The 12,004-nt window shown below is 37.1% G+C and overlaps 1 protein-coding gene across 1 annotated transcript in view; it reads right to left on the reverse strand.

Moving 5' to 3' along the window:
* Positions 1-7,295: 7,295 nt before the first annotated feature.
* The window catches only part of LOC126174308 (U2 snRNP-associated SURP motif-containing protein), a 162,534-nt gene continuing 157,825 nt past the window's right edge, over positions 7,296-12,004 (reverse strand). Inside the window, exon 22 of the mRNA XM_049921025.1 lies at positions 7,296-8,159. Within this exon, the coding sequence (XP_049776982.1) occupies positions 7,865-8,159 (295 nt within the window). The 3' untranslated portion in view covers positions 7,296-7,864. The remainder of the gene's footprint in view (positions 8,160-12,004) is intronic.

Below are 12,004 nucleotides of genomic sequence, written 5' to 3' on the forward strand. Positions count from 1 at the left end.
CTTAAATGTCACAAAATGCATATGTTATATCTCCAGATTCATTTACTCATATTCAAGAATTCATCTATGGTACAGAAGGAGTTGTCAAGGAGGAATGATTTCAATTTGTTTTTGAAACTATTACTGCTGTCTCTCAGACATTTCATTTCATCTGGTAATTTATCAAAAAGTTTTATGTCGGCATATTTTACCCCTTTCTGTGCCAAAGATAGGTTAAGTAAAGGATAGTGTAGGTCTTTCTTTTTTCTAATATTGTAATCCTGAATGTCGCTGATGATTTTAAACTGGTCCATGTTGCTGAGAAAAAATTTCATTACTGAGTAAATGTACTGTGAAGCAGTTGTAAGAATTCCTAACCTTTTAAACAGACGCCTAAAAGATATGCGACTATGAACCCCACACATTGTTCTAAGTACTTTCTTTTGAGCAGTGAATACCTTTTGCCTAAGTGTTGAGTTGCCCCAGAATATTATTCCGTATGACATCAGAGAATGGAAGTATGCAAAGTATGTTAGCTTACTAATTTCTACATCCTCAAAATTGATCAATTATTCTGATTGCAAAAGTTGCTGAACCTAGTTGCTTTAGGAGATCCAAAATATGAATTTTCCAATTAAGATTCTCATCTATATGTACACCCAAAAACTTAATATGCTCTACCCTGGCTACTGATGTGTTATGTTTATTGAAGGAATTATACTTTTTGCAGCAGAAAATTGGATGTACTGTGTTTTTTCAAAGTTCAGAGCAAGCCCTTTTGGAGAAAACCAATTAATAACTTTTCCAGATACCTTATTTGTATCATTTTCTATCAGACTTTCTTTTACTGGATTAATAATTATACTTGTATCATCAGCAAACAGTGTCAGTTCAGCATCATGTTTCACATTAGAAGGGAGGTCATTCACATATTATCAAGAACAGGAAGGGACCCCTGATCGAACCTTGTGGAACACCTAATGTAATTTCACCCCAGTTAGATGACGTGGCAAATTCTTTGGAATCACTTGAAGCATATAAAGAGACGATTTGCTTCCTGTTCTGTAGAATATGACTTAAACCACTCATATGCTGTTCCATTTATACCATAGAATCGTAATTCCTCTAACATAATGTCATGGTTCACGCAATCAAATGCTTTGGATAAGTCACAGAATATTGCTACCGGTGACATTTTACTATTTAAAGACTCTATTACACGGAGAGTGAAACTGTATATTGCTGTCTAAGTGGAACAGCATTTCTGAAATCCAAGCTGTGATTTACTAAGTATCCCATTACTGTTGAGATGACTAACCACTCTTGAGTACATTACTTTCTCAAAGATTTTTGAAAATGCTGTAAGCAAGGATATTGGCCAGTAATTATTGACATCTGTGGTTTTCCCCTTCTTGTAGAGAGGCCTGACAATGGCATATGTTAACTTGTCTCGAAAAATACCCTAAGTCAGTGATGCATTACATATGTGACTCAAAACAAGAGCTGTAATTGCTCCCCATTGTTTTAATAACTTGTTAGAAATGTCATCTACTCCAACAGAACATTTATTTTTCAAAGATTTAATAATTTACCTTATTTCACATAAGGTTGTTAGATGGAACTTAATCTGACTAAAATTTTTCAAAACTGACTCTTCCATGTACTGCCTGGTTTTTTCTTTTGAACTATTCTCACCAATTTTTCTCCTACACTTGGGTAAGAAGTGATTGTTAAATACATTGGCTACCTGTGTTCTGTTGGTTAAGATGGTCTCATTCTCTTTAACAGTAGTACTACCTACCCCAGTGGTTACTTTTTCTGTCTCCCTTCTAACAACATTCCATATTGATTTTATTTTATTGCTGGAGTTGTTAATTTCTTCTCTAACATACATATTTCTTGATTTCCTTACAACTTTTCTCAGTATGTTACAATAATTTTTATAGTGTAAAACTACTTCTGGATCATTACTAGTTCTTGCTGTCTCATACAGTTTTCCTTTTCTTTCTGAAGACACCTTAATAGCTGTAGTAATCCAAGGTTTCTTTGAAAGGTTTTTGATGTTACATTTAGTAATTTTCTTTGGAAAACAATGTTTAAAAAGGGATATAAATTTATCAAGAAATATGCTGCATTTATCATTAGCATTTGGCTCATTATATACGTCTTCCCAGTTTACATTTCCTAAACTTTCTCTGAAGTGATCTATAGATAATGAGTGGAGCACCCTCACACTTTTACTTAATGGTTTCTGAAGTGTATGCCCTGTTAGGTTTTGTAAGTTAATCAGTTATGCATCATGGTCAGATAATCCATTCACCACAGGGAAAGCATGTGTTTGTTCTACATCCTCTTGCTGCACAAATACATTATCTATTAGAGTACTACTGCCCTGAGCTATACGTGTAGGGAAATTGATCACTGATTCTAAGTTATATGTTGTTAACAACACTTCTAGTTCACTTTTCCTATCAGAATTGCTTAGAAAGTTAACATTGAAATCACTACAGATTAATAACTTCTTCTTTTTGTCTGACAGACAGCGTAATAGGGAGTCAAACTCTTTTTATGAATAGCTCCCAATCTCCTAGTGGAGACCTGTACACTGTTGCTAATATCAACACAACATTATCTAGCTGAAGTTCACATGCACAAACCTCAAAGTGCTGATCAACACAAAATTTGCTTACTTCAACAGGTCTGTATTTATACCCTTGTTTCATGAAAATGGCAATTCCTCCTTTATCCATACTAGATCTACAAGTGTAAGATGCTAAATTATACCCATTTATACTGACATTTTCCATCCCCACAGTTACATGGTGCTCAGACAAAGTATATCAATCTCATTCTTATTTTTGAGATCATCTAAACGCATTATCAGCTCATCTACTTCATTTTTTATTCCCAATATTTTGGTGAAGTAAGTTGATACCGCCCTTAGCTTTATCCTTATTTGCTGTGGATGAAGTTTCTTTTCTTCTATTTTCCTTGGTTGTTGTCTGTCTGGAATTTGGCTTTAACCTAAAAAACCTATCTACCTGGTCCCAATAACCACAGGTATCACCCCTTATGTGACTGTGGCCCCCCTTACAGTATCTGCTAATAGAGAAGCTAATTTATCTTTCCCCTTCCTATTAAGGTGCAGGCCATGTGTAGTGTAACTGCACCTACCAATAGCATCAACTGGAACAACACTCATGTGAGACTTTGCCGGTGTCTGGAGCATCCTTTTCAGCTCGGTGTTAACACGCCTTACAGCAGTGTTTACCCAGGGCTGATTAAGTGTTTACAACCCTACATTTGTGTGCCCAGTTTCTGCTCTTATTTTATCCAGGTCACACCTAATACTATATCTTGGATTCATAGCCAGGCTGTTTCCTGCTCCACCTGGCTAAGGCTAGCACTTGGTTTCACAAAACTTGTGACCTGGTACTCTGTTCCTAATTTCTCCTGAATCTGTTGGCCCACACCCCTCCCATGACTGCTACCTATAAGCAGAATTTTTCTTTTCCTATTCTGGTTTGATCCCAACCTGTCTTTTTTTCTTTAAGCTATTATTCTGCTTCAACCTACATCTGAATGAGGCCCTTCCTCCACTACTACAGATAGCAAACCAAACTGATTTGCTAACTGAATTTTGGAAGTTTTATCAATTGTTTCCCTTTTTCGCCCTTTGCTTGCCACCTTTTCCCAGTGTCCAGAGTCCTTTTCCTCCCTTAGCTTACATAATTCCAAATTCGCGATTTCTAATTCAGCCTCAAGGGCACAAATCTTTGCCTCCTGTTCCATGATTTTTCTGTCCTTTTTACATAACCTACAGTGTCATGGAAGAGCCTCATTATCTACCCTCATTTCCTCTCCGCTGCACTCGCCCCAATGAAACCACAACCTACTGTCTATACAGAACACGTCCTCTTTCAAATTTCTACGGCAACCTCCACACTTGTCACACATGGTTTGATAGTAACACGTAACACAAAAGCAGAAAATAAAACAATAGTTTCGTAACCTGTACTAATACACAACTAAACACTTAATGTAAACAAACTTATAAACTTGCTTCAGAAACTTTTAATTAACCACACAGATTCTGGGCGAACAAAATTTACGCTTAAGTATGTAAACAAACTCGTGACTGCTGGCCTTTATCTTATACATCAGCCACATCTCATACACTAGCTGTTATGTAAACACTGTTTGGCCTTTTACATTGACATGACCACTACCAAATTATCTGTTAGGATGCATGGGAATAGGCAGAGGTGTATACCAGCAACACACAATACCTTAGTGCAGAGTGTGCTCTACAACATGATGGTTGTGATCTAGGTGCCTGTTTCACCACACACACCATCATCTGCATTGTTCCCTCAGACACCAGTTTCTCAGAACTTCACTGGTGGGAACTAGCGCTACATGTCTTTGGTTCTCGCCACCCACTCTGCCTTAATTTACATTAATCTCTTCCATCTCAGCATTTCTTCACAGTAAATACTCTTTTCTTCATTCCCTTTTAGTTTTCTACATCTTTAATTTTCTGACCCATCTATTTTTCACAGTCCCCTCTCCCACCTCCGTCACATACAATGCATTTAGCTTTTCACTCTTATTAACCCATGCATGATGTTTTAGCAGTAATCTCAGTCTCGCATAGTACCCTGTCTTCTATTTTCAAGCTCTCAGCTCGTTTTGTGCAATCCCCAAAAACAATCAGTTTTTTCTTCTCATCCCGTCTGATATGTCTCCTCATACCTGGGGCTCTACATTACTTTTTCGAACTCTCCCGTCCTTTTTCTTCACCCTTCTTCCTTCCCCTTCAACCCTTCTGCTAAAACAAGGAGCCACTGGCTCTGAAAGCTTGCATAAGTGAAACCTCTTCTCTGTGTGTGTTCCCCTGCAGCCGCTTGGTGAGAAGATGTTTTTAATCTGTCAAATTACATAATAAAACTGCAAGACTATATTTCATTCTCCTCGCCTTCCATTAATCAGTCAAATAAATGTGCAATGATTGAATCCTGAATCCTATTTCTTTCCTTATGATGGCCCTTGTGTGACACGTGAAATTGATTTCAGTTCTTAGGAAATGTACCACCTTCACCATGGTAGAAGTAAGCTGGTTCAGAATAAATATTCAACTTCATAGGCTGCTCTGCCTTACTGTTCATTTTCTACTTTCCATTTGAGACTGTGCATGCTATATTTTGTAAGTAATGTTAACCCGGTAAGACCACAAAATAATTGCCATAACTAAGGGGACTGGTGTAATCAGATAAGAAATACCTGAAGAGACTGAGAGCTGAACTGTTATATTAAGTGTGACAGATACAAGCTAGAAAGGATTACAGTAAAACCCCTTTTTAATGAATCTGTCATTACTTAAATATTTCATCTTCAATCACAAACTCACACGACTTGGCCCTAATAAATTATCACATACTTTTCATTAATTCAGAAGAAATTGTTTATATACAAAAGTTGTTTTATTCAACTAATTGCATAGATAAATATGACCAGAGGAAAAAAACATTTAAATATTATCTTTTATCTCTTGGGAAAAAAATGTTATCTTCTTCTACAACAACTGACACTAACTTGCAGCCAGCATTTGTAAATCTGTCCAATGCAATCTGTTAGGTTACAGCATTCTACGCAGCACCAAACGAGTATGTGGCCTACAAATATTCATTTTCATTACGTCCTTTCTTTAGTGGAGTAAACTGGCTTCTACACGACAGCCATTCAGTATTTAGCTTTCATAGGATGAGTTATGCCCAGGTCTAGAGGCTGCAATACAGTTAGCAGGAAGAAATACCATGTCATTGTTCTTGAGGAATGTCATTACCTTTGAATGTGCATGGTGTCTGTCAATACTAAGAATGATTTGTCTTACTGCTGCATCCATCTCGGCATCTAAACTTCACACAAATTTCAGTAAAAATGCAGGAATTGCTAATAAAATTATAGGTGGACAATAGTGATTTTATATTTTTAAATCACCTGAGAGTTTAAAATTGTCCCATTATCAGTGGCAGCAACTGTCATCACTATTGACACACTGTAGGGTCATTGCTCATTCTTTGCTTCTAATGTCTTTGTTCCATTTTCTGCCCTGAACAGAATAGGCTTAAGTTTTAGAATGTACTTCAGGACAGTTTCTCAGTCATTCTACCACAACCGATTTTTGTCGATGGAAATGTTACCAGTTCTCACTTCATGAAACTATTTTATTAATAATGGCCTTATGGGGCCAGTGTGCAAAGTGATTTAATATGAAAACAGAAACTCCGTGAGTCCTGAAGCAATTCATGGTGGTGTAGTGAAGGAAATAAGCAACTTTAGATCTATTTCTTAGAAATAATTAAAGAAGCAGCACAGCAATCTGCAGCTTTCTTTTTTAGGTCTTCCATTGTCACTTTATCATCATGAACATTGCAGTGAACATTGCACTGAAAGTCAGAACTGAGAGAACTGAGGAAGAAGCCTGAATGTAGACACTCACACTTCTGTTCACATAACTGTATGTATTTTGACTTGAATAGATAACTGAAATACGATGGTGTCAAATTGTGTTCTTTACCATGTGAAAGAGTTTTTAATATTCTATCTTCAGTATCACAAATAATTATCAGCTTCTACTGAATCTTAAGTGTTGTTCTTTGTCTACACATAGCTACAATTCAATACAATGTGATCAATTTGTGTAGTTTTTATATTTCTGTGATGTCAGATCAACTACATGCATAAGTTGGCATTTGTTTGAAATTACTGATGTACTGGCAATATGAGTTGTTGTGAATTACAAACGTTTTCCGTATCATTAATTTAATGCAACTCATTTGAAAGTGAAAGGGATAGTTGCAAACTCTTGAATATGTTAGCAGTTTTACTGTAGCTGGATTTCAGTATGCAAACTGTTTAGTATTTATTCCTTAAATGTGGACTAGTTCTTAAAGCAAAGTTTGTTAAAACCGAATATCAGTAATATGGCAATTTCACTCGGACCAATGGAACTTTTCATTATTTACTGTGACTGCAGTATTTGCCCGAATTAATTGGCAAAAAGTACTTGTCAAAATATCTATATTGACCAACAGCTTGTTGTGTGCGACCCTTACCACACTGTACAACTTTTTCATCGGGCACAGGTCACATGGAGGAATAATTCTTCAATCGCAGAAGTACACATCCTGGATGAAGCTGAATGCCTTATATAAGATTAACAGAAATTAATGTAAAATCCTCTTGAATCTTGTATAAGAGAAACAAGACTGACATCAATAAAACATCCAGAACTGCTTAAATAACTTAAACCTCATCAGAGAGAGAGAGAGAGAGAGAGAGAGAGAGAGAGAGAGAGAGAATTGCCACGATGATCAGTAACTCCAAACTATAGAAATAAGAAACAATGAAGAGAAAGATTTTTTCAAATCTCCTGTAATATTGTGTAATAACAAAGAAACAATAAAAATCAATTTCAACCACAAAATACATAATGTGGCAATGTCTTTTATGTAATTACAGTGACAGATACATGTAATAACTTGCTAATAAATACATCTCATCTCTCATTCATATTTACACTTCCATGCAGTCCACAAAAAAAACCTGCACGATTCTCCTGCAAATATTTTATACAACTTTTTTTCTATTGGCAAAAGACACACACAGTCTTCTGACACTAAAAGTTCATAAATGACAGACTGGGACCATTTCCTCCAATAGTGGAATGCAGCAATAAGTGACCCATATCACAAACTGCTATTACACAAAATTCATTAGTTGTCACATATATGTACAGTTTCATTCCTTAGTATTTTCTTACTAAGAAAACTGAGCAATTGCCCAGCAATGACTGACGTCCTTCAAGAAGAGCAATTTAATTTTAATATTTATGTTTGTGCTTGTGTTTCCGAGGAGGTGAAGAAGGCGATGTGGCACGATGTGAAGAAACTGGTGAACCAGAGCCACGTCGTTTACGAGGTGGCGTTGATGGAGATGAAGCTCTCCGTTTGCTGCTTCGGGGTGGGGAAGGGGGTGATGGTACTCGGTGCTTTGTGCGGCTGCTTGACGGTGAAGGAGGAGACGCAGGACGGCTTTTTTTGCTTGTTCCACTGTGGGGAGATCGTGAACGCCTTGAAGATTTTCGGCTACTGGAGGCAGGACTTCTACTCCGTGATCTGCAGATTTATTATTTATTTAGCATATGGCATAGTACAGCACATGAATTAATAACACACAAATAGTATACAAAACAAACATTAACTATGCATATAAAACATAGAGGTAATAGGAAAAGAAAAAAAAGAATAGATATAAAAATACATAAAATACCAACTACTGCTAATCCTTATGTTGCTGATGTACTCTATTGTCTTTTCAGTAGCGTGCAAGATTTTGGAGTGGTCACCTGTTATGGCTGGCAACAGGCTATTTTCAACAATATGGTTTACAGTTCACCTAGCCGCTCCACAATAACAGTGCAACAAGCTATTTTCCCCACCCATTTGGGAAGTCAGCATATCTACCACAATCTGTATTTTATTTAGTGTAGATCAAATAGGTACAAAGATGATGTGTACTAGAAATACTTGGGTAACATAAGAAATATTGAATTTAATTGAGGAAAGGAGACAATAGAAAAATGCAGTAAATGAAGCAGGCAAAAGGGAATAAAAATGTTTCAAAAAATTAGATCAACAGAAAGTCCAAATGGCTAAGCAGCAATGGCTAGAAGACAAATGTAAGGGTGTAGAAGCATATGTCACTAGGGGTGATGTCACTGCAGGTAAGATAGATGCTGCCTACAGGAAAATTAAGATACCTTTGGAGAAAAGAAAACTACCTGTATGAATGTCAAGAGCTCAGATGGACAACCAGTCCTAAGCAGAGAAAGCAGAAAGGTGGGAGGAGTATATAGAGGGTCTATACAAAGGAGATATACTTGAGAGCAATATTATGGAAATGGAAGAGGATGTAGGAGAATATGAGATGGGAGATATGGTACTATATGAAGAATTTAACAGAGCACTGAAAGTTCTAAGTCCAAACAAGGCTCACGGAGTAGACAAGTACTGATAGCCTTGGAGAGCCAGCCACGAGCAAACTCTTCCATCTGGTGAGCAAGGTGTATGAGACAGGTGAATACCCTCAGACTTCAATAAGAATATAATAATACCAATTCTAAAGAAAGTAGGTGTTGACAGGTTGAAAATTACTGACACGAATTCTTTACAGACAAATGGAAAGACTGGTAGAAACTGACTTTGGGGAAGATCAGTTTGGCTTCTGGGAAAATGAGGGAACACATGAAGCAATACAAAAAATCCTACGACTTGTCATAGAAGGTAGGTTAAGAAAAGGCAAACCAACATTTCTAGCACTTGTAGACTTAGAGAAAGCTTTTGACAATGCTGACTGGAATATTCTTTACAGGGAGCAAAGGGCTATTTACAATTCGTACAGAAACCAGATGGCAGTTAACAGCAGTTGAGAGGCACAAAAGGAAAGCAGTGGTTGAGAAGGGAGTGTGACAGGGTTGTAGCCTGTCCCCAATGTTATTCAATCTGTATACTGAACAAGCAGTGAAGCAAACAAAAGAAAAAATTGGAATAGGAATTAAAGTCTACTGACAAGAAATAAAAACTTTGAGGTTTGCCGATGACATTTTAATTCTGTCAGAGACGGCAAAGGACTTGGAAGAGCACTTGAACAGAATAGTCAGTGTCTTGAAAGGAGGATATAAGATGAACATCAACAAAGGCAAAATGAGGATAATGGAATGTGGTTGAATTAAATGAGTTCTGCTATTTGGGTTGGTTCAAATGGCTCTGAGCACTATGGGACTTAACCTCTAAGGTCATCAGTTCCCTAGAACTTAGAACTACTTAAACCTAACTAACATAAGGACATCACACACATCCATGCCCGAGGCAGGATTCGAACCTGCGACCGTAGCGGTCACGCGGTTCCAGACTGTAGCGCCTAGAACCGCTCGGCCACCTCGACCGGCTGCTATTTGGGCAGCAAAATAGCTGATGATGGCCAGAGTAGAGATAATATAAAATGTAGACTGGCGATGGCAAGAAAAGCGTTAGTAAAGAAGAGAAATTTGTTAACATTGAGTATAGATTTAAGTGTTAGAAAGCCTTTTTTTTTTGAAAGTATTTATATGGAGTGTAGCCATATACAGAAATGAAACATGGACAATAAATAGTTTAGACAAGAAAAGAACAGAAGCTTTTGAAATGTGGTGCTACAGAAGAATGCTGAAGATTTGCTGGTTAGATCACATAATTAATGAGGATGTACTGAAAAGAATTGGGCAGAAGAGAAATTTGTGGCACAACTTGACTAGAAGAAGGGATTGGTTGGTGGGACACAATCTGAGGTATCACGGGATCAACAATTTAGTATTGGACAGAAGTGTGGAGGGTAAAAATCGTAGAGGAAGGCCACGAGATGAATACAGTAAGCATATTCAGAAGGATGTAAGTTGAAGTAGTTACTCGGAAACAAAGAGGCTTACACAGGATAGAGCAGCATGCAGAGCTGCTGCATCAAACCAGTCATTGGACTGAAAATTACGACAACAATAACAACAAAAGATCAGATTTTACAAGACTTGTTGAATCTGGACTGTGTGGTGTAGGGATGTGAAAAGCCAACCAGTTAAAACTGTTACCAATATATTAGTTCTGAGTAACTGGTATTTGAACACTAAGTAAAAAATGCAATATCAATTAACCACAGTAGTTGTGCTAAAATTTTTGGTTTCTAAATAAACGAGCAACAAACACGTGTCATAAGATTTGGTACAGCATTTCTGAGACAATACAGTATTGTTACCATGTGGTGTGGCCTACTAGATGGTATGCGTGTGTGTGTGGAAGACTTGCCCCCACCTGGTCTACATAGTAGTTTCTTATTGTTGTCATCCGACATGGAATGTACTACAGAATGGCACCATCCCTAGACTGGTAATATTTTATGCTCCATTTGCTTTAAAAGATTAAAAATGGGAAGAGCCACAATAAACTTGTGAAATGATATAAAGAGAAAATTTAAACTTACAATTAATTCACAGTTTATGACAAAAATAGGAAAGTAACAGTTCTACTGTCTGTGTCTGCTTGTAGACCCTGAAAATGAACAAATTAATATGAAAAACGGAGTATTTCCATCTCAGTTTTCAGCCTTTAGCAGTGACTATTCATAATGCCCAAACAATGGTATGATCATCAATTACAACATGATATTTGACCAGAGTTTCAAAAAATGAGAATCACCAGGAGATTATTGGTGATTTTTTGCAGTATTCAACTGGTTATTCAAAAATCATCACTTTTTGTGAAAGGCAGCGAATGGTGGACGGAATAAGTTTTCTTTTATATGGCTAAGTTACCTTCTATTTACTTACTCAATTTAATATTTTAACTTTTATGTATCTTGAAACTGAGGGTTTAAAAATTTTCAATCTTTATTCGATTTCTACGTTTACTACAGGAATTAATACGAATAAAACACCAAAAATCGATTATTTCAGAAACTGGTTATTTTAAATGGTTTTAGCGTAAGGTTAAACTGGAATTTAAAAAGCTGATATAACCAAAAACTGGTTGTTTCAGTGATAGCCCGCATCCCCAGATTGGTGGTGAGGCAGAGGCTGTGGGCAAGGGTGAGGCGAGGAATACTATGAAAAGCAGGGGAGGAACAAGGGGATGGTCTAAGTCCTCTTTCCAGTGGCCAACTAGGCTGAGTCCATTTTCATCCAAAACTGTTGCACTCTTGAAGGGTTTATGTCTGCAGTCTGATTCTCTCACTCAGGGATGCCTTGATGGATTCATACAAGATGGTTATTCTCGAGCTTTTCGAGCCCTCTAATGAGTGATTTATCTCATCACCAATGAGGAACAGCTATATTGCTTCCTAAGGGGTTGCCTTTATTGTGCCTGTAATAGGGCACACAGTCTGATTTAGGTGCACATCAGTACGACTAGTGCGAGTACTATTGACCCCAACTGGA

Source organism: Schistocerca cancellata, chromosome 1, assembly GCF_023864275.1.
Source record: "Schistocerca cancellata isolate TAMUIC-IGC-003103 chromosome 1, iqSchCanc2.1, whole genome shotgun sequence".
NCBI lineage: Eukaryota > Metazoa > Arthropoda > Insecta > Orthoptera > Acrididae > Schistocerca > Schistocerca cancellata.